Below are 22,821 nucleotides of genomic sequence, written 5' to 3'. Positions count from 1 at the left end.
TACCAGCAGGACCATATGCTCTGGGTTACCCAGGATGGTCCCAAATTACCTGTTGTCCTGGCTTAATTATTAAAACCCTTCCTATGTCTCCTTAGAGTATTGCAGTTTGGACAATAAATTATATATATGGTCAGCTAACTATAATCAACACCCACAGTTTTTGTTCCAGAGACAAGTCTGGGAGGAAGTTGAGAGACAGTAGGAGGTTGAAGCTAAAAATTACAAACATTAGACAGATAATCCTGAACTATCTTTAATGGCCTAGGATTGTGGAAATGTGCACAGCTGATTGTGAAAGTTAATTTATCTTGTGCTGGTTAGAAAAGGCAAAGCAAAAGAAAAAAAAAGTTATCCATAACTAGGCTTTTATACATTTGTGGTTTTTAATTATTTTATTTTATTTTATTTTATTTATTTATTTTTTTAAAGATTTTATTTATTTACTTGAGAGAGAGAGAGAGCACATGAGAGGGGGGAGGGTCAGAGGGAGAAGCAGACTCCCTGCTGAGCAGGGAGCCCGATGCGGGACTTGATCCCGGGACTCCAGGATCATGACCTGAGCCAAAGGCAGTCGCTTAACCAACTGAGCCACCCAGGCGACCTAATTATTTTATTTTCAATGTAATATTATAAATGCTCAATGAAAGTACCATTTAAATAAGTCCACTTAAATTTTTTCTTAACATTTGCAGGTGAAAGAATTCTATTCTAAGCAGGTTGAGATTGATTAAATGCTCAAAGAATTAATTACAAAAGTAACAAAGATAAAACATGGGGAGGGGCTTCCTACATTAGAGGGACACTCAAAACATGCAAGCAATTTTAGACCTGAGCTGATGAGTTTAGGCAGGTCATAAGGTGATTTAAATGATTTAAGAAGCTCTCAGAAGTGGAACAAATTTATTTGGAAAGTTACAATAAAAATTTAACCAAGACCTTTGGATTAATTTAGCTGAATAAAAGCAATTTTTCAGGGAAATATAACTTGATCATTTATATGTTAGAGATGATGAATGTAAAACTGTAACAACATTTGAGAACTGTGAAAACAATTCAAGACATTCACATTTGATAGTATATGCCCCTGTTCATCTATATGCTATATGATCTGTCAACTCCTATTGGTTAAACATTAATAGATATGAAAAAAAATAAATTTTCTATAATCACTTTGCCTTAAGACAGTAATTGTCATTTCAGTGCACCCTTCCAGTCTTTTCTCTATACATGCTTTCATAGATAGTGGGAACTCCAATTTATAAATGTAGTATACTACCTAACATTTTTCTCATAAATTACTTCAGATAATACTGGTGTCCGGGGATGCTTTTAGTCATCATCCTATTGGTATTTACAAGGGCATGAAATGAATATTAGCCTAACCATGAATACCAAAGCACATTAAAAAAATATATATATATTCAAATGTTGTATATATCTCCAAAACAAATGGAAATATTTTTGGATTTTTGTATTGCTTTGAATTATTTAATTGCTATTAATTTCTGTTGGCACAGAAATTGTGAATGCACTGTTATATATATGAAAGTATTGGATATTCTGTTTAGAGTTACCACATACAGAATTATTTGGAAATATAATTTGCAAACCTGTAGAGACTTCATTGGAATTTATAAAATTTAAGTTTAATTATTTAGTTATCTACTTACTTCTATTATTAACACAACCATTGCTGGTTATATCAAAAGAAGACTTTTAAATGGGTAATGATACAATTAATTAATATTGGTTAATATTTGCAAAGAGTGTGATAATTTGATATTCAAGTTTGATAATTTAAGGAAGTGGTCCTAGAAGAACCCAGCAAAGGGGTGGGTAAAGCAGGGCACGGAAAAGAAAAAATCCAAGCAATGGTACGATTCCAGGTCTTAGCCCAATTCCATGGAAAACTCTGGAGCAAGCATAAGCATAAGCATCTGGACTTTTGTACTCCCACAGTAATCAGTCATTGGCTATGGACCACTGGAGGAAGGTGGGGTAAATTCTCAGGCCTTCTTGACCCTCCTATGGGAAAGAAGGCTTCCACGTAGGCACTTAGGCAGGGCACCAACAGTTTCCTCTACACATTCAATCTTGACAATGTTAGTGTAAAGTAAGTAGAGCATTAGTTATTCTGATAGTATAGGTATAAAAAAAAAATGGGACCTAGTTAAATTGGTGGAGCTAGACTATATCCATGGATAAAAACTTTATATTGTTATCAATTAATGCTAAAATTATCATGTGTGTATAATGTAAATAGTTACTTTAGAGGTAATACCTAAAACACTAAAAATGGTGGTGATAAGCTTCAATATCCAAGATACTGATCTTATGGAAAATATGGATCCGGAAGATATTAATTACCTTACTAGACAGTCAGTCTGAAGCTTTGTTTCTTAATTTACCATTTGTATTACAGTTAGTATGCAATTTAATAGCTACATAAATCCATTATCAGATTTTGAAAAAAAAAAAAAATGGTGAACCAGAGGGTAGGTGGTGGAGGGATGGGTTAAATAGGTGATGGGGATTAAGAGTGCACTTGTGGGGATGCCTGGGTGGCTCAGTCAAAGTGTCTGCCTTTGACTTAGGTCATGATCTCTGAGTCCCGGGATAGAGCCCCACATGGGGCTCCCCGCCCAGTCGGGAGTCTGCTGCTTCCTCTCCCTTTGCCTCTCTCCCCACTCATGCTTGCTCTCTCTCACTCACTCTCTCTCTCAAATAAATAAATAAAATCTTAAAAAAAAAAAAAGAGTACACTTGTGATGAGCACTGGGTGTTTATATGGAAGTGTTGAATCACTAAACTGTACACTGAAACTAATATTACACTGTATGTTAACTGACTGGAATTTAAATAAAATCTTAAAAAAGCAACTTTTAAAAAATATGGTGGGAAGAAGCATTTAAATAATATTGTTTGCTTATTGGAAAGGAGAATCAAATTTATTATTTGTGTTGTTCTAATTAAGAATGCTTGAGACATTTAAATTCTGAATTCTGTCTACATTTGGTGGCATGGTGCCATAATGCTCAGAACAGTGACATGCACAGTTAGTGCTAGCCAATACTTTCCAGTGGGTTAAGATGAGAATTATGTGTAGCCAGCCTTTTAGCATTGTTAACCTTTGATCATATACAGACATATAGATACGTATCCAGTAGATATATATGTGTACACTAAATATAGATACATAATATCTGCCACATATATAGATATGTGTATATGAAAACATAAATTAGATCTTTGTGAAATAATTTGGAATCTTTGAGAAAGTCTAAATATAAGACGGAAATAAACAACTGTCTTTTGAGAAAGTCTACAGATAGAAAAATAAAAAATAGTGTGGAAAGCATACGAACTCCCAGAGAAAATGAAAATAAATTATGAGAATAATGAATACGGTCCTATTGTGATCCTTTATTGTAGGATCTCTAGGTTTCATGACTGCATACCGTTCACAGTATTGGCCTTCATATCCCCTGGGGCAGGCGGTGCAGCGGTAATCTTCCAGGCCTTCCATGACACAAGAAGGGCTAAAACTGAATTGGAAAGAAAAAAAAAAAAAAAAGATTGTAAAAAGTCTTTTAACCTATTTATCTTATATATTTAAGTAATTCTGTCCATTATCCAGGTGATTGGAACTTATTTTCGGGTAGTTATAAATGGCATATCTATAATTATAAGTTTCTAGTAAAGGGTAGGATGTCACAACAAAATACTACCAATAATAGTCGACAAATAAATATGGTCGGTTTTTAATGAATTTGCGACACCTCACACCAACTATATAAACATTTTGAAATTTTAATAATTATATGACAACCATAAAAATATTAGACATCCAGCAAGTGTCCTGTTTTTCATGAATTGAAAGAAAAATAGGACTAGAATTCATGCACATTTGTCCGATAGCAGAATAAGTATTACTGAATATTTTTCAAGTTAAAAAAAATGGTCCTAAAAGCTATATAATTTTTTTTCCAAAAACTCAGCCCAAATTGCCACTAGCATTTCAACACATGAAGTGTGAATAAATATTTCACTTAAAATAAGAGTGCCTTTTCTAATTTACATACGGATTTCAAACTAAATTTATTTTAAACACAAAGTAATGTGATTTAGTGTGAGGAAAGAAGGGAAAGCTCTCTACATGAAAATGAATAAGATTTTCTGACAATTTTATGATCTTTTCTATTAAGTAGGTCTTATATAACTTGCCCTGTTCTCACGACTGCACTGGTAGACCACGGCCAGTCAGGCTTTGCCAGGATTTCTGATCATCTTACCCTACAAAAGAAACACTTAACAACACTTGAAAATTAACCTGTACTAACATGTAATTTTAGGCTGTTACAAACTTCTTTCAAATGTAAGTAGAGGATTCCCACTAGATAAAACTGCGTGATGCATTGGAAACTTGGAAGGAAAAAATATTATTTGTTGCAAAATGGTAATGCTGCAAACACCATTTGTTGTTGTTGTTGTTGGTCTGCTAAAGAAGTTGATGCTGAAAAAGATACATTGTGTATAGACCAGGGCCACAACTCCTATCGGTCAGGTACCATTACGACCCTATTTTAACTGTCTTCTAGTGCATTGAATCAATAGTATATGAATGAGTAATAAACTCTAACCTTTGCGAAGTACGTGAACAAATTGATCTACTACTCACAAACTCATTATCCAACAAATTTATTTTTTGCCTTCGTAAAATAGATCCACAAATACATAATTGACACATTCTGGCAAGCTTTTACCTCTCGCGTTAAAGCTTGAAGCTGAGTGCATCTGTACACACACATATAAGCTCATACACACACAAACTCATATATCACATTTTGAACTCACATATATATGAGCTACATATATATATACACAAAATACAAGATATATATATGCATATATATATATATATATATATATATATATATATATACACGCACTTGGAAACAAGTTTTTAGACATTTCAAGTGAAACTCTAGAGAGCCAACCTAATTAAATTATAATCCTTTACAGTAATATATCTGTCTCAATTACTATGCAAGAATGTTATAATTCTCCTTGAATAGTTGATATAACTTTTTGGAATTATGATATTATGGTGTATTGAACCCTTTCCTTAAATCACATATGAGAACTTACGAAGGAGGGCATAGGGATCACAACTTACTTGAAATTGGAGTTGATTCTTTCTGTTCACAACTCCCTCATCTACTCCCCATTCTCATATTATCTGCAGGGCCACTCAGAAATCCTTGTGCTTTTCTCTTGGTGGCCATCTTATGTCTGCTAATTCCAAATTTGCCTCAAGAGAGTTTCTAAGATTTAGAGTCTGCTAGTCTGTGTTGTTCCTGTGAATACTACAGAGATGAAATGGCTTCCTGGATCCTACCCCCTTCTCCTTTTTATCCCAGTTCACTGGTTGTTCTTTTTCAGTCTCCTTTGCCGAATATATGTCATGTCCTTGACCTCTTTATGTGCCCTAATTTCAGTCTTCAGATTTCTCCTACCCTGTCCTGCACTTTCTCCCCTAAATGATCTCATTCAGTCTTAAAACCTTTGCATCTACCCTACCAGATCTAAAACTGAGTTTCCCCCTCCAAAACAATCCCACTGACCTTTCTATAATTTTCCGCATCTCATCCATGGTCACTCAGTGCTTCCATTTATTCGGCCATAAGCCACAGAGTCAACTTTGTCTCCTTTCTCTCACATTCCACATACACTCTACCTGAAACTGCTGATCTTGTTGCCATCGCTAACATCATTGCATTTCCCTGTTCCAAGCCACGTTTTGCCATTGGAAGACTGTTAGCAGCTGGGACATTTCATTAGCCACTGGAGCTTCCCTGAGTCATATCTTGGTCACGCTTCCCCTGACACCATTTACTTTGCCCCAGCTGCCCTGGATCCATGCTGTCTACCAAGCATGGGCCAGTCTCCGGGCCAGTGTCCTCGCTTTTTCCTCTGGTAGACTACTCTTCCTCCAGGCAGTCACGTGGCTCTCCCCATTACTTCATTCGTCTCTGCAACAAGCCTTTGTTTAGGGAGATCTTCATGGAAGCCCCTGGCTAAAAGGGCACCCCAGCCCCTCTTAATTCACTGAGGCTGCTCTGTTTTCCCTGGTAGCACCTGCACTGTCTGATATCACATTACACATCTACTTGTGTTTTGCTAAGCTTTACCGAAGTATAACCGGCAAATAAAATTGTAATATAATTAAAGTGTGCATGGGATGATTTGATATACATATATGCACAAATTAATTAACACATCTATCACCCCCACATATTTCCTTTTTTTGTGTGGGGGGGTTGAGAACACAGGTTCTATTTGCTTAGCAAGTTTCAATTATACAATAAAGTATTATCAACTATAGTTACCATGTTATATATTAGATCCTTAGACCCCATTCATCTTATAACTGGAAGTCTGTATCCTTTTACCAGCCTCTCCCAATTTCCCCCCCTCCCCAACCCCTGACAACCACCATTCCACACTCGGTTTCTACGAGTTTAATTTTTTTTAATTCCACACGTGAGTGAAACCACACAGTTTCTGTCTTTCTCTGTCTGACAAAGATGGCTGGCGTGTTTGGGAAAGAACAAGGGACTCCAACGTGGCCTCATTGTAGAAGGGAGGAGAGGGCCTTGGTGGGAAAAGGTGGTCAGATTGCAGAGGGGAGACGGTTTCTTCTACTCTGCTGAAAGATATCTGACCTTTCCTTGAGTAGGCGGTGGATAACCCCTGAGCTGCACTGTCACGATGGTTGACAGTTTGTCCTATTTGTCTTGGTAGGAAATATTGAAAAACTCATGCATGGAAGTGAGTTAGTGATCACTCGCCTACTCCTTGCTTTTCATTGGCTGCACAGATTGAAGCCAATGAAGAGAGGTATCTCCGCCTCCTTCAACTGTATTTCATCCTTGTATTTCTTTGCTTTGTATTTTAACTCTTCTTACCACACACAGGTCTTTTGCTTTGTTAATTAATGTGCCAAGCTTTAGGTGGTGATAGGAGTGGGTCATGAAATCACTCTAGTAGGTTTGGACTTAAATTTCTTCTAATAATGCAGGAGAATAAAATTGAATAAAAGTTATAGGATATATATATACATATGTATATGTATAAATATATTTTATATTATATACACACAAGTTTTTTGTGTCCCAAGTTATGATATAAAAGAATGATTTCTTACAATGGTTGCAGTTAAGAAAGTTTGAAAGCCACTGAACTAGCCACTTGGATTTGGTATTTTGATTCTTAGAGGGTCTTTTCCATAAAAATATACTTAAATTATACAAATCACAGAAAACAAAAATGAAAACACACCTTTTTATTGATCCTGCTAACCAATCAAGGTAGCACTCTATCTTTTTCCTTCTCAGAAATTCCTAAAGCTATAAGCGGACATCCTTGTAACATAATGTCTGTTTCCACAATTGACTATCAAAACTCTTCCGTGACCCTCACAGGTCATGGCTCCCCTGCGAACTTGGGCTTCTCTGGAAGCTTTTCTCGCTGGGGGTGTCCGTAGCCCTGTGGTCTCCATTCTCTTGCCTCCCTGACAGCTCCCGTCTTGGCTCATCTTTCTTTTCTGGTTTCTCTAGTGTAGGGAATTCTGTTTTTCCTTTTTTCCACATGCTCCCCTTGGGAAACATAACCCTGGGAAATCTTATCCAATTTTAATTCATTTATTAACATATCTCTTCCTCCATCTGCCCTTCCAATTCTATTTCCATTTTCTGCAGCTATTTGCATATTTCCATTTGGACAGATCTATCATATCAATTTTAACCTATTCAGAACATAAATTGTCTGTCCTCTGCAACAGCTCTCTCCTGGTTTCCCTATTTCGGTTAATCGCGCTACAATTTTTGAGGTCAACCGGGCTAACAACCTTGGGCTTCAACTCCTGCCTGGTCTGAACTGCTCATGCCTAATTAGTAAGCACTTCTGGAGAGCTGCATTCAACAAGGCTCTCATCACACCAGTCCTCTCCTCTCCCTTCCTGTTACTATCACCTGCCTTCACGTTCTCATTATCTTTTGCCTAAATTAGTGCAATAGCTTAAATTAATCGCGCTCTTCACTTTTTTCTTTGCCTGTTTTAATTCATTTTACTTAGCTCTCCCATAACAGTCTTCCTAAAGTGTGGCTCTGGTCACATTAACCTTTTCTTTTTGTTTGTTTTAACTAAACGCTTGCATTGTTTCCTCATTACAGAGAAAATTAAATAGCAATTTCTTAGATGGGTATTCAAGGATTTCTATGCCATGGCCTCCATTCTCCTGCTCAGTTTCATCTGCAATTATGAATTCTATTTGAACTCCATGCTCCAAACTCTTACTTATTAGTTCTTAAACGTGAAGAACTGTGTTTTCTGTTTTCTAAGCTTTTGTTCATGTAATTTCCTGCCATCTCCCCCAGTAAAAACCTTTCAATCCACTGTTCATGATCTATTATAATAGATGCTACTACCAGCATCTACTACCAGGATTAGTAGCAGCATCTACTTCTTTCAATGCTACTACTTCTTTCAATATGTTCTTGAAGCTTCCCAGATCAAGTGTGGTATTTTGTACCTTTGAATTCCCTTTATATTTAAGTTGACTTCTCTTAAGACACACATTTTATTGTGAGCCTTTTCAGCAGACATTATGCTTCATTCTTATCAAAGAAGTTATCAGTTAATTACTGAATCTTTCTAATCCAATGGCTCACATTTTAATAATAATACAATAAATAACATTCTCTTGTTTAAATCTAGTCCTCAGAAGGAGATTAGGGAAAGGAAAATAGAAATAATGTTATTTTTCATACGCCTACCACTTGGTGCTTGCCAGAACAAAAAGAACACGTATTTTATCCTTGTCATTATCCCACTTACCTAAAAATTTACATTTGACAAAAGACCTGTGATTCTCTTAAGCAGAAAAAAAAAAAAAAGAGATTTCAGAAGAAAGGGAGACAATTTACATGACAATGTTTTCAGAATAAAGCCAAGGACAAGAAAAACAAAAACAAACAAAAAAACCCTGAGTAAGCAGCGGGGAAATAATCTATCTCAATTGCTTCATGGTTCTCATATACTCAAGAAAAGGAGTCCAGGATTCTAATTCTGAACAAACTGCCCTACATTCTTTTCAAAAGCAAATTCTTAGAGAAAAAACTGCCCTACCAGGTAGAGATTGAAGTCTATAAATCACTTACACTTTCAAGTATAGACATAGTTAGCAACAAGGGTTTTCATCAATATATAAACCAATGCAGAATGTGCAGACAGCACTGAAATAAGATATTCTGGCTTTTGTTTCCCCTTATGGCTGTGTTTCCATGGTACCAAGCTCAGACCATCTTAACAGAACGGGACTGCGATTCTGGGAAATACGGGCTTATTTTGGAGCATAAAAATAAGTCACCATCCTTTAACTATTTTTTCAACTATTTTCTTAATAATTCTTTACAAATTGTGAATTAAATACACAAAATGAGTGGAAGGAGTCACAAAAGTCAGATAATATGTACCCAAACAACCCTTCATAGATGAGTTTATGGCAGAACTATATGCAAATACAAGACCCTTATAAAAGTGTATCAAATTACACACGTGTGTACATATATCACTTATTTCAGAAACATAAATTATGTTAATACTAGTATTGACATTTTAATTAGTGCAAATTAGTAAGTATTATTTACTTGGGACAGGCTTTTAATGGAAAAATAAACCACAGAGCATTATGTGCTCACTTTTGTCAGGTTTTTATATTGTTTAAAAAAAAGTCTATCTTAAACTGAGAGTTTGTCTACATGGAAAAAATAGTTAAATCACAGAAAGCCCTTGTGCTACACAGGTGGTACTACTGATTGGGAAATAAGGTAATATTTCTCAATCTTACTTGTTGCCGGAAGAAATTAGAGGGCAAGCACACTGCTGACAGTCATCTGGCAATCCCCTGACAATTCCATAATATCCAGGAGCACATCGTTCACAGAAGTCACCAGCAGTGTGATGTTGACAATTCTGTAAACGAAAAGGGAGAAGTTCGTTCTTCATTTACTGAGAGTTAGAATGTGATTTATCATACAGCTCCCCACCTGTGTGTACTTTAGAGAGAGGGGGAGAGGGTGCGTATGGGGGTGAGCTGGGGGAGGGGCAGAGGGAGAGGAAGAGAGGAAATCTTAAGCAGTCTCCACACCCAGCACAGCACCTGACTCAGGGCTCAGTCTCGCAGTCCTGAGATCATTACCTGAGCTGACGATAGCCCCCTATTTTCAGAGAAAAGGAAGCACTCATTTGAGTGTTCCCTCAGCTTCCTGTGAAAGACTTGCCATTTATGTTGCAGTACTTTCCATCCCTTTAACATTTATTCCTGTCCATAGGAAGTGGTGTTTGTCCTTTGTCTAAAGCTACTCTCTTCCTAAACTGGATTCCTTGCCTTTCTGCCTCCCCCTTTTGACCAGCATCTGCATCTTTCCCTCCTTTGCTCATTTATCCCATTGGCATTTGAGGTTGGTCCAGACTTCCCTAGCTCAAAAATATCTCTGGGGCCTCAAGTCTCTGGAAATTTCCATCTATCTTTGATAAGCATTTTAAAAGCATTATTTGCATTCCTGATTTCTATTTCCTTATCTCCCTTCAGCTCTCCCCACTTTAAAAAAGCTTCTCATGTCACCAGGACTCCAGGCTCACTGATAAGATCTTTGTTGATAAATAAAAATTCCTTGACAATAATAAGTCTTCATGATATATGAATTTTCTGCAGCAGCTAATATTTCTGGCTACTCTTTGAAATTTCTCTTCCTATGGTTTCTTTAATGGTATGGTCTGCTGATTTTTCTCCTAACTCTATGGCTACTCTTCCTTATGCTCATTCATGGGCTCTTTCTTCTCTTTCTGTGTAGTAAGATTGGTGTCCTTGATTCTAACTTTGGCTCTCACCTCTTTTTTTCTTTTTCTTTTTCTTACACACTCTACCTTGGTGATTTCACCCATTACTTTGACTTTAGGTATCATCTAATTGCCAAAAACTCTAAATTTTACATATTCAGGCCAGATTTCTCTAATGAGTTCTAGACTTACATTTCCAAATGCTTCCTGGATAGATCTTACTGCATAACAAAAGCACCTTGAATTTGAACTATCAAAAATTAAGCTCATCTCTCTTTAAACCTGCTAATATTTCTGTATTGTCCATTTCATCTGGGGTCTCTATTACCTGCTCAATTGCCCAGGCCAGCAGTCTAGAGGCCTCTCTCATGCCAGAGAACCTGTTTGATCAGTGCGTTCCATGATTCTATTACTCTCTGTTTCTTTACTTCCTCGTCTCTACTATTTTAATCTGGCCACTCTCATTTTTTACCTGGTTTATTGGAACAGAATTTAGGTAAAGATCCTGCTTCTAAATTTTTTTTTAAAAGAAGGATTTATTTATTTACTTTTATTTTATTCATTTATTTGACAGAGAGACAGTGAGAGAGGGAACACAAGCACGGGGAGTGCGAGAGGGAGAAGAAGGCTTCCCGTGGGAGCAGGGAGCCCGATGCGGGACTCGATCCCAGGACTCCGGGATCACGACCTGAGCCGAAGGCAGACACTTAATGACTGAGCCACCCAGGTGCCCCCTGCTTCTAAATTTTTTTATGCAGTGATTTTCCCACACTGCAATCAGAATGACCATCTTATAGAACTTATCATACCATGCCATTCTCTTGCTGGGAAGCCTGCATTAGTTCTCCATTGTCCTTAGGATGAATTATAAACTTTCCAGCATGGCAAGAAAGACTTTTCATCTGCTCGCTTACCCCTCCAGCCTTACCTCTAGCCCCTGCTACCTTTGTATGCTATGTGAAAGCCATATAGGACCATCTGAAATTCTCATATTATGCCATGCTCTCTCTTTCCTCCGGGACTTCTTATATGCAAATCCCTTGTTTTGGAATGTTTTCCCCTCCTCTTACCAGATTAGCACCTATTCATTTCAGCCCTCATTTTAAATGTTGCTTTATCTGATAAACATTCCCTGATGTCCTAAGTCTGGGCTAAATGCCCATTCTAGCTCAACACAGTGACTGAAATATGGTAGTCATTTGATGACTATTCTGAATGACTGAATGCACAATATAGGAAGTATAGATGAAACTGGTCAGTCTTCTTAAGATGAAAAAGGCCAAGTTTCAAGTCTAATGACTTTATAGAAATGTGGTTAACAGAATAAGATAATTTGTTGTATTCTGAATTAGGATTTGCTATATAAGTACCATGATCTTCTTTTATTCAGCCATCCAAAGGAACCAGCATTTTAGCAATAAAATAACCATTCCATATTTAAGTACAGCATGGCAAGAGATGGTTCCAGGATAAATTACCCATACGTTCCAGTCTAAATCATTCAGCAAGGTGTCAAATGGTAAGTTAACCAGGGAGTGTTTTAAGGACATATTTTATAGCTATGTGAATAAACATGTGCCAAAAAAATATATAGGCTCTTGAACAATTATCAGCACTTTGCTTTTGTAAAAATAAACCCACTGCATAATGAATTATTTTATGTAACCTAATATAGCATTAATAATTGACTCAAAACACTTAGATAATATTGATCACTACCAGAAATACAGAGATTCAAAAATATGGTTTGCTGCTCTTATACCTACAACTCTATATACTTTCTTCACAGATCAAGCAAATATTTTAACCTTCTCTGGACAGTCAGTCTTTCACAGGTTACTGACATACTAAACTTGGTTAACGAAATCAAATGTTCTGGTTAGGTCCACAAACACAACACATAAATCATGATGCTATTTTTGAAACTTTTGACACACACCTTTCATATGACTTTCCTGTCTACTTTGAGACACAATATTCGTCTTGTACAGAAATTAATCTCAGGACACCTGGGTGGCTCAGTTGTTAAGCGTCTGCCTTTGGCTTAGGTCATGATCCCAGGGTGCTGGGATCGAGCCCCACATCGGGCTCCCTGCCTGGCGGGAAGCCTGCTTCTCCCTCTCCCATTCCCCCTACTTGTGTTCCCTCTCTCGCTGTCTCTTTCTGTCAAATAAATAAATACAATCTTTAAAAAAATTTTAAAAAAGAAATTAATCTTTAGGAAAAATTCCTATATTTCAGATGTCTAACAAGAAGTTTAATTATATTCTCAAGAGTGATATTATATGTTCTAGTACCTTTTCAATAACAGATTAGGATATATGATATTTGTATTTTTTTGCACATGGAAAAACTGGTGGTATATATTCCTTCTACTAAATCAAAATAATATAACATTAATATTATATAGTACCTTAGATCTGAGGTGAGAAGTTGCTTAACTTAGTCTTCTTTCCTTAAAGGGATGCCTCCCCACCTTTTTTTAAATACGTTATTGAATGAATGATCCTTATAAGGCAGCCTTTTTCATCTTGTACAATTATAAGCTATGAATTTTTTCCTTATGTTGAATGAAAACATATCTCATTCTGATTTTCAGTTAATGATCCAAGATCTGCCTTCTGAAGCTACGAAGATTAAGTCTAATTCCCATTTCCCAAGACAAGTCCTCAAATGTCTACAAAATACTATTACTTCTAAATCTCTTCAAGTTAAACATTTAATAATCTTGATCACTCAGAATTTCTCTTAAAATAGATATTAAAGTCTCTACCTGTGATTTGCAAATATAGTGACTATATTCCCTTCCCTCATCTGGATCTTGGATACATGACTCTGCAGTCAAGTAAAAACTCCTATTTCACAGGAATTGCTACTACACGTCATTTTCTCTGCTCTTTCCCTAAGCACTAAAGTATAAGCTCCTAGAGGGCAAGGCCTCTGCTTTCCTCATCTTGGTATCTTTTCATCACCTACTGCAATACCTACGCATTGGAAATATTTAAGTGCCACAAGAATGAATGAACAAGTGAGCCTCCCTAAGTTCAGAAACTCTTATATTAATTTCATCTTGTTAATTGTGGCTCATACTTCCACCTGTCAGGCTCTTTTAGCTTCTTGACCACCATCTAATACATTAGATTACACTTCCAGCTTTATTTGATACATCTCATCCAGATCACTGATCACGATTTTGAACAGGATGGGGTGAAACACAAAGCCTATGTCTCATCATTGGAGATATGAACCTAGAACCCAGGACATATTCTTCAGGGGTAGAGAAACTTCTACAGTCATTAAACGTGTTAACTGATTACTATCTGGCCCAGATATCTCTTCAAACTTGTTTGTGAAAATATCATGAAACATTCTGTCAAATGCCTATTTAAACAAACCAGAGTTTGGATCATAGATCTGATCTTTAGCGGCTTATGATGTAAGCGAATTATTTAATTTCTGTCAACATTAGTTTATCAACTGTAAAAGAGGGAACAATCCTATCTGTCACATAAGTTTACTGTAAGAATAAGTGAGAAAAAAAATCTATCTATAATGATCAGCCTTGGTCCTGGCACATATGTAGATAGGGTTGAACATTTGGGGGCTGTTACTATTTTTGCTGAATTTGAGATATGACCTATCACACTTCCTGATGAATTTGATATCATAATGAGATTCAGGAAGGATCTCAGATTTATACATACAGTAATCTAGCAATTAGTCTGATATGTTTTATTTTGAGTGAACCTAATGAGCACTATTTTTTCTACACTTAACAGATATTAGTTAAGTAAGCAATCCTTAAGTTTTACTGGAGATCAAAAATCAATGTTTGCTACAATTTACTTTCCCTTATAAACCTGGAGTAGCATTTCACAGCTTTCCATCCTATGGCAAATTTCATAATTCCATGATTTTTGCAAATATTTTTCATACATGGCTCTTAATCATATTTGCAGATTCTATCAGTACTCTAGGATGGAATTCTAGGCCTTCAAAATCAAATCATTTAATCAGATAACAGTGTGTTTACTCTCTCTCACAGTCTGTAGATAGCATTTTATAGTGGATTTGAAACCTGATTCTAATACTTTAGCCAAGGCTTGTAGGTTACTGAAATTTTCTAAGCATTAACTTTCAGAGTTGTAATAAAATGCTAACTATCCCTATTTTGGTCAGATTGTTAGATAAATTCAATGAGATAGTGTTTATAAAGTATCTTAAACACAGTAGATTCTAGTTATGAGTCTCTTTACCAAATACAGGGCTAACCGCTTAATCATAGATGCTGGTGGTTTCAGACAACAGAGCTGATCAATAATGATTTTTTTTCTTTTCATTTTAAAATAAGAATTGTGATAGAGTGAAAATAATATTTTCACAAATTATTTGGTCTTCAAAAAGTTATTTGAGCTAGATGAGAATTTTTAATATTCTCTTTAAAAATTTTGCAAAAATAATACTAACCATGGGGGTGTAGTGATAATATATCCAGAAAGGTATAGATAGAGATATAGATAGATATAGATGTGTGTATTACATCAACTTGGAAAAACTATCTATCTATCTATCTATCTATCTATCTATCTATCTATCTATCTATCTATCATCTATCTATCTATCTATATCTACCTACCTACCTACCTACCTACCTATCTACCTACCTGAGATTATCTATTGGGTGTTTGTGTGTCTACTGATTAACATTTACTCCCTCACCTCTGCTTCCCCTTGGCTTGGGGTTCAATATCACATAGGTTTGCTCTTCCATTTGGAAGAAAATTTTCCTCAAGGGACAATAGTCACTGAGCTATTGGTAGTAACATGTCTATGTGTAGGATATATTAATGCCTCGAGTGAAGCAACAGTTCTCTGATAAGTCTCATTAGGAATTATGAAGAGAATCGTTACAAAGTGATGTGGATTTTATTTAAAAGTTGAAATGCTTAGGCCGTAAAGTTTTCTATAGTGTTATTCTTCTCTACTCCATATTTTTGAAGAAAGATATAAAGAAAAAGTGAGGAAATCTAGCATAGCGCTGATAATGATTTTTACGTGTTTTGATTAATTATTATCTGATTGATTCTTAGACTATAAATGGTGGATAACATGTATGGTAATTACTATCTTCTTCTTCTTCATCATCATCATCATCACCATCACTATCACTTCTCTGGAACTTGCCATGGACTAAGTAGTGTTCCACACCCTTTATACAATATTTCATTGAATCCTTACAAAAACTTTGAGTAGGTACTATTATTATCTTCATTTTATAAATGAGGAAACTAAGACCTCACTGACTTAAGATAACTGACTGGGCTCCCACAGCCCATAAAAGATGAAGTGAGGATTGGAACCAAAGCAGTCTGACCCCAGAGTCATGCTTATGATCACTCTACCCAAAGTTGAGGGCATTGCTCTGTGTAATGGCATTGATATTAAACTGGGATCCATACTACACATAGAAAATAAATCAGTATGCTTCAGGTTTCCTCAGTTATAGCATCAGAGTAATAATAGCTATTTCCTATTGGCCTCCTGGGGTTATTTCAAAGATGAACAAAGTTGCCTAAATTCAAAACTTATATATGTTCCCTGAAGGAAAATATAAAAATTCAGAGCACAGAAATTTATACTAGCTGTGCATGTGTGATTGCACACTTATTTATTTTTCACTTCATCTGGGGATATCTCAAAAAGATAGACCTGTAGCATAAAAATAGCTATAATAGCCAATTGTTCTAAAGAGGACAATATAAAGACAATTTTTATCCTAAAAAAATGAAATTAAACTGTATCCTTTATGAATGTTTTAAAATTAATCATATGGGAGCACCTGGGTGGCTCAGTCAGCTATGTGTCCCATTCTTGATTTCAGCTCAGGTCATGATCTCAGGGTGTTGAGATCGAGCCCTGTGTCAGGCTTTATACTCAGTATGGAGTCTGCTTGAGATTCTTTCTTTCCCTCTCCCTCTGCCCCTCCCCTCACTCACGCTTTCTCTTTCTCTCTCTAAAATAAATAAATAAATCTTAAAAAAAAAACCATATGAATTAAATATAGCCCTGCTAAGAAATACCAGTGAAGATTACATAAGAAGAAACAATGCATTTAATTCTCACTTAAGATGTATAAATTAATCCCCTCTCTTGAATTATTTATTGAATTTTACAAGCCAGCAGATTAGAGAGAGAATACTACACTGAGCAAATAATAATTGTTTCAGGAATTTAAGGATGGTTAATATTATTCACTTATTCATCTAGTCAATAATATCATTCATCATTCTGTTTAAGGTAAAAAGAAATATATGATCATATCCAAAATGCGTATCTTTAATGCATCTTTTCCTTTACTCTACTCCTCACAAATAAGCACATAATCAATTTCAATATCCTATCCTGACTGAAAGGGAATATCTTTAAGAAGTCAGGAATAAAAAGAAGTTTTCTCGACATGGTAAAGAATATCTATCTTCAGCTAACCACCAACGTCATACTTTGTGGCAAAAGACTTGAGGCATTCATATTAAAATTAGGAAGAGGAGAGGAAGCTGATTACCCTCCTATTTAATATTTTTAGAAGACTTAAGGCAAAAACGTAAAATTATTATACTAGGTACACCTTCTGGCAAGAAAAAGCACAATTACAACGATCTGTAAATAATATTATTGTAAATATAAAAATAACTGAAAGAATCAACTGAGAAACTTCTAGAACTAAAAACAAAGTGGTTGGATATCAAAAATCTATTCTGTTAATGTTTATCAGTAACGACAAGTTAGTGAATATATTGAAACACTTGATCTTAGCCAAAAGGCCGAGAAGCGATGTGAATATATTGAAACAGAAAAAAATGTAACATTCACCATTGAAGTAAAAATGTAAGATGCATAGAAATAACTTTAATATAAGAAACACATAATCTATACAGGAAATAATAAAAACAGTATACTGTGAGACACAAAATGTTTTGAATAGAAAAGAGTATTATACACCTTGGTTGAGGGAAGATAACTGGATATTGTAAAGACAGCAATTCTTTACACATAGGTTTAATGCCATTCCAATAAAAATTCCAGTAACACTTTTTGGTGAAGAGATTGAAACTGAATCAGAATGTCATCTGGAAGAATACATAATTACATCTAGTCAAAAAATTAGAAAAAGAAGAAGAAAGGGCCTGAGTTTGCCAGATTTTTTTAAAAGATTTTATTTATTTATTTGAGAGAGAGAGAGAGAGAGAGTATGAGCAGGGGGAGGAGGTGGTGGAAGGGCAAAGGGAGAAGCAGACCCCCATTGAGCAGGAAGTCCGACATGGGGCCTGATCTCAGGACTATGGGATCATGACCTGAGCCAAAGGCAGATGTTTAACTGACTGAGCCAGGCACCCCTAATTTTTCAGATATTATAACTTAGTATAAAATGAAGGTGATCAGAACACTATAATAAGAACTAGAAGGTAAATAGTACAGAATAGATGATCCTTTAAACATATCTTAATATGGATAAAACAAATGTGTATATATTCAGATACCATAATGTATTAAGGAGGAAATGTTAATAAATGTTAATAAAGGAAATGTTAATAAATAAATGTTTCTTTAAAGTAATAGGTGATGGGAATTAAGGAGGGCACGTGAAGTAATGAGCACTGGGTGTTATATGCTATTACTGAATTACTGAACTCTACATCTGACACTATATGTTAACTAATTGCATTTAAATAAAATAAGTAAAAATAAATAAAATAAAATAATAAAATAATAATATTTGAAGAAAGATATCTCTTCATACCACAATAAATTCTAGAGAGATTAAGGAGTTGGATCTAAAATTTAATCATAGAAACAATGGTAAATACCATGGTCTCTCAGTGTAGGTACTGAAAGGCATGTGCTTGGGTAAGATCACCATGAGAATGAGTATAAGTTAGAGAAGCAAACTGTTCCAAGGATTGAATCCTGGAAACCCCAGTATGTAGATTTCAAGTATGGAGGAAAATATAGCAAAGACAAAAGGTGTAGTCACCTGGTTTAGAAATCCCTGGAACGGCATGTCCAGGGAAGCAAAGTGAACAAAAACTTTAAAGAAGAATGGATGCTTTAGAGTAGCAAATGCTGCTGATTGATCAAGAAAGATGAAGGCTGATAGCTGAATATTAGTCACTGGTTTCAGTATAGTGGTAGAGGTAAAAGTCTCATTTTAGTAATTCAAGAGAGAATGGAGGAGAGAAACTAGAGAGAGTATAAACAACTCTTTACTGTATATAAGGAGAGGAATGAAGTGGTAGAAGTCAAGAGGGAAAGTGAAGTCAAGAGAGTTTGTTTTTATTTTTATCTTATTTTATTATTTTATTTTTTAAAAGATTCATCCATTTATGGAGTGCCTGGGTGGTTCAATTGGTTAGATGTCTGACTCTTGATTTGGCTCAGGTCATGATTTCAGGTCCTGGGATTAAGCCCTGAGTGGGGCTCCATGCTCACTGTGACTGAGTTTGCTTAAGATTCTCTCTCCTTCTCCCTCTGCCCCTCCCCTTGCACACACCCATGCTCTCTCTCTAAAATAAATAAAATCTTAAAAAAAAAATTCATCCATTTATTTTAGAGATAGAGCACATGCACACACATGCACATGGGGGACCCATGAGATCATAACCTGAGCAGAAACCAAGAGTCCATCGCTCAACCAAATGAACCACCCAGGTGCCCCTATTTTTGTTTTGTTTTTTGTTTTTATTTTTACTATTATTTTTAAGATAGCAAAGAAACCAAAAAGTGATGCTGCAAGAGAGAGGGGAAATAGGGATGGGCAGAATGATGTCTTTGAGCAGGAGAAAGGGCTGGGATCTAGAGCATAAGTGCAGACTTGGTCTTTTCTAGAAACAAGAAAAGTTCATCTAAAATGATGGAAGAGTTGGAGTAACTGCACAGAGATGCAGAAAGGTGGGTGCATGCGGTAATGGAAGATCCTATTAGTTCTCTTCCAACTACTTCTAATCTTTCAATGAAATAAAAGCATGACCATCAATTGAGATTAAGTCTGGAGAAGGATTGGCGGAGGGGTTTGAGGACTTGAAGAGGAAGGGGAAGGTATGAAATAATCATCCAGAAATGTGGGAGAGGAAATGGACTGAAGTAAAGTGATATGATTGCAGAGGAGCACAAAGGGTTGATCTGAAGTGAGTGATAATGAATTTATGATGAGACTAGAAAACATAGTTGTTTTTCATCAGCCACATTCAGCTTAGAAGGCATAGGTGTGGAACAGTAGGATTTAACAAGCGTTAGAATTAACTGAGTGAAAATAAAGGAGTAGCAAGAGAAATGAACATTACAAGGCAGCTATACTAATGAAGGGCTGTGAATATTAAGCTGGTTGAGAAAGTGAGGGCATGAAGGGGCTAAGGAACAATGAAAAGGTGTGAGCATCAATGGTGAGACTAAAAAGGTTGGAATTGATGTATCAAGAAGAAGTGAATTGGAAAGAAAAGAGATGGTGGTTGAAGAAGAGGTCAGCTGACCTTGAGACTGTGGAGGCATTTCAGTTTCTCGTAATGACAAGTTCTAGAATAGCAACATGGAGTGAGGAAAAGCAGAGTTAAGGGTATGGAAGAGTTAATTTCACGAACATTAAAATCACCAAGAATTATGATAGGAATAGTGCTAGAGAGAATGGCAAAGATACAAAGGAAAAATCTTCAAGGAATGAGGTGAATGACCTGAGGGTTAGGAGAGAACATCGATGAGCAGGTGTAGTGGGCAAATAGATGGGGGCATGAGATTCAAAGCCATGTGTTGTTATGGGGGAGAAAGGAGGATGATAGGAAAGCGGCAGTGAGGAGCAAGGATACCTGCCTTCAGACTCAGTGGAAGTGAAGAGTGTGAGGCAAGAGCTACCACTTGGAGGGCTCTACGGGGAGCAGTATGTTGGGGACAGCAAAACAAAGAGAATATTAAACAAAGAGGGAGAATATGGGGGGGGGGGTTTGCTGAGCTTCTACTTTGAGTTCCAGAAGCCTCACTGGAGGGGTTTCAGTAGATGAGGAGAGGTGGGAAATGGGTTTAGCAAATCTGATGTCCAGACCTGGGTGAGGATTAGAGTCTGGGGAACTCTATGTGGTGACATGGCAAACCTGAATTTCTTGAGAGTCCTGACTGTTCCAAGGTGGATAGCAGTGGTGAAGGGCAGGCTGTTAGCATGAATACAACAACAACAACAACAACAAGAGCAGCTGGAATTCTACGGGAAGTGGTTAAATTATGGGCTAAATTAAGTGGTTAAATTAAATCTTTAGTCTTTGATAAGAGATCATAACCTGAGCAGAAACCAAGAGTCCATCGTTCAACCAACTGAACCACCCAGGTGCCCCTATTTTTGTTTTGTTTTTTGTTTTTATTTTTACTATTATTTTTTTGAAGATAGCAAAGAAACCAAGAAGTGATGCTGCAAGAGAGAGGGGGAAATAGGGATTTCGTAATCTAATCAAAGACTAAAGATTTCAAAGAACATCCAGCAACATAACATGCTCATAATAGGTATATTTAAAAAGCAGAACATAAAATGGCACCTATGGTATTATATGAATCTTATTTATAAACACATGCATAAAATTCATAGAAAATACCAAAAATATTAAATGTTTATGTTGAATTTTAGATGACTTTTATCTTTTTTTAATACTTTTTTATAATTTCCAGATTTTTTATATGTTTATTTTTGCATGTAATCAGAAAAAAAGCCCTCGTATGATTTTAAATAAATAGTAGTGTCCTCAGGTGTTCTCCTAAAATGCTGTTAATATTTTATTTCTTGACATGAGCAGTGGTTTTTGCAATGATCAATTTTTAATTACTTTAAAAAATGTATAATATGGTAAATGTCTTTTTTTCCCACGTTTTATTTCACACACACATACACAAGTTCCCTGCCGTTTAGCTCACTCACCTCTGCACATGCTATCTGAGCATGTATAAAGATAAATGATCACAGGGGCCTTAGTCAAGAAAGACGTGGTAAATACCTGGCACTTGGAGGTTTCAGGGTCACACAGGCTGCTGTGTCCATTACACTGACATGGAACACAGGTGCCCAGAGTTGGTCTAGGAGTGTGGCTACCCGGCTCAGACCGCAGTCGATAAAATCCTGGCATGCATGTCTAGAAGAAAAGGAAAGCAATTAGGACAGTCAAGTTATAAACCTTGGTTTAGCAATACTTGGGTTCCTCAGGGGTGAAAAAGGACTTCTTTCCCCCTACCTGCATTAAAGGTAATATCACTTATAAACACAAGGGCCAGTTTTGATTCCAAATGTGTATTTCTGTGTGGTCCTTAACATATACAGGAAGCATCCAAGACCTCGGACCTTAGCAAAGGAGGGCTGTCATTTGCATATACCACTCAATCTGAAAAAGCTTCAAATAATCTTTTTAATCTTTTTCTTGAGAAAGAGGTTTGTTTTTAAATAAAATTGTCATTTGGACTAAAGAGAGAATTCCAGTGTCCTTGACAACCTAAAGTCTGCTTCTGCTATGCTTGATGGATAATTAGCTAATGTCTAATGAGACTCAGAGAAATATTAAATAAATAGAAAAGTGTCGCAGTTGCATTTTTTATATCGATATAATTTAAAGACGATAAAAGCAAGAAATTCAAAATTCTCATGTCTTAGGAATATTAGACCACCAATAAAATTTCTCTTTCCCTGATCTATTTTTTTTCATTTTGCAATAAAAATCTGAGAGCAAACAGAAAACTTCCAGGAAAGCTGACATATGCAGAATCAAGACTTCCATCTTCATTTGGGTTTATTATGCAAATGTATCAAAGAAACATCTCTGGCTTTTGAGAAGGAAGCCCATAGCCCCGGAGGGAATGAGAAAGGTCTTGGGTTCCAGGCTCAGTCCTCTTGGTATGCAA

General features: G+C 36.1%; 1 protein-coding gene across 1 annotated transcript in view; it reads right to left on the bottom strand.

The window, feature by feature from the left end:
• LAMA2 (laminin subunit alpha 2) overlaps window positions 1–22,821 on the bottom strand; it is a 617,443-nt gene that overhangs the window by 170,962 nt on the left and 423,660 nt on the right. The window contains exons 29-31 of the mRNA XM_034990595.1: window positions 21,927–22,061; window positions 9,911–10,035; window positions 3,459–3,545 (exon numbers count right to left, since the gene is read on the bottom strand). Of these exons, the coding sequence (XP_034846486.1) occupies window positions 3,459–3,545; window positions 9,911–10,035; window positions 21,927–22,061 (347 nt within the window). The remainder of the gene's footprint in view (window positions 1–3,458; window positions 3,546–9,910; window positions 10,036–21,926; window positions 22,062–22,821) is intronic.

The sequence above is a fragment of the Mirounga leonina genome, unplaced genomic scaffold (genome assembly GCF_011800145.1).
Source record: "Mirounga leonina isolate KUSES-001 unplaced genomic scaffold, KU_Mleo_1.0 Mir_53, whole genome shotgun sequence".
In the NCBI taxonomy this organism is placed as follows: Eukaryota; Metazoa; Chordata; class Mammalia; order Carnivora; family Phocidae; genus Mirounga; species Mirounga leonina.
Note: the sequence above shows the minus strand (reverse complement) of the source record. Positions and strands in the feature narration are given on the sequence as shown.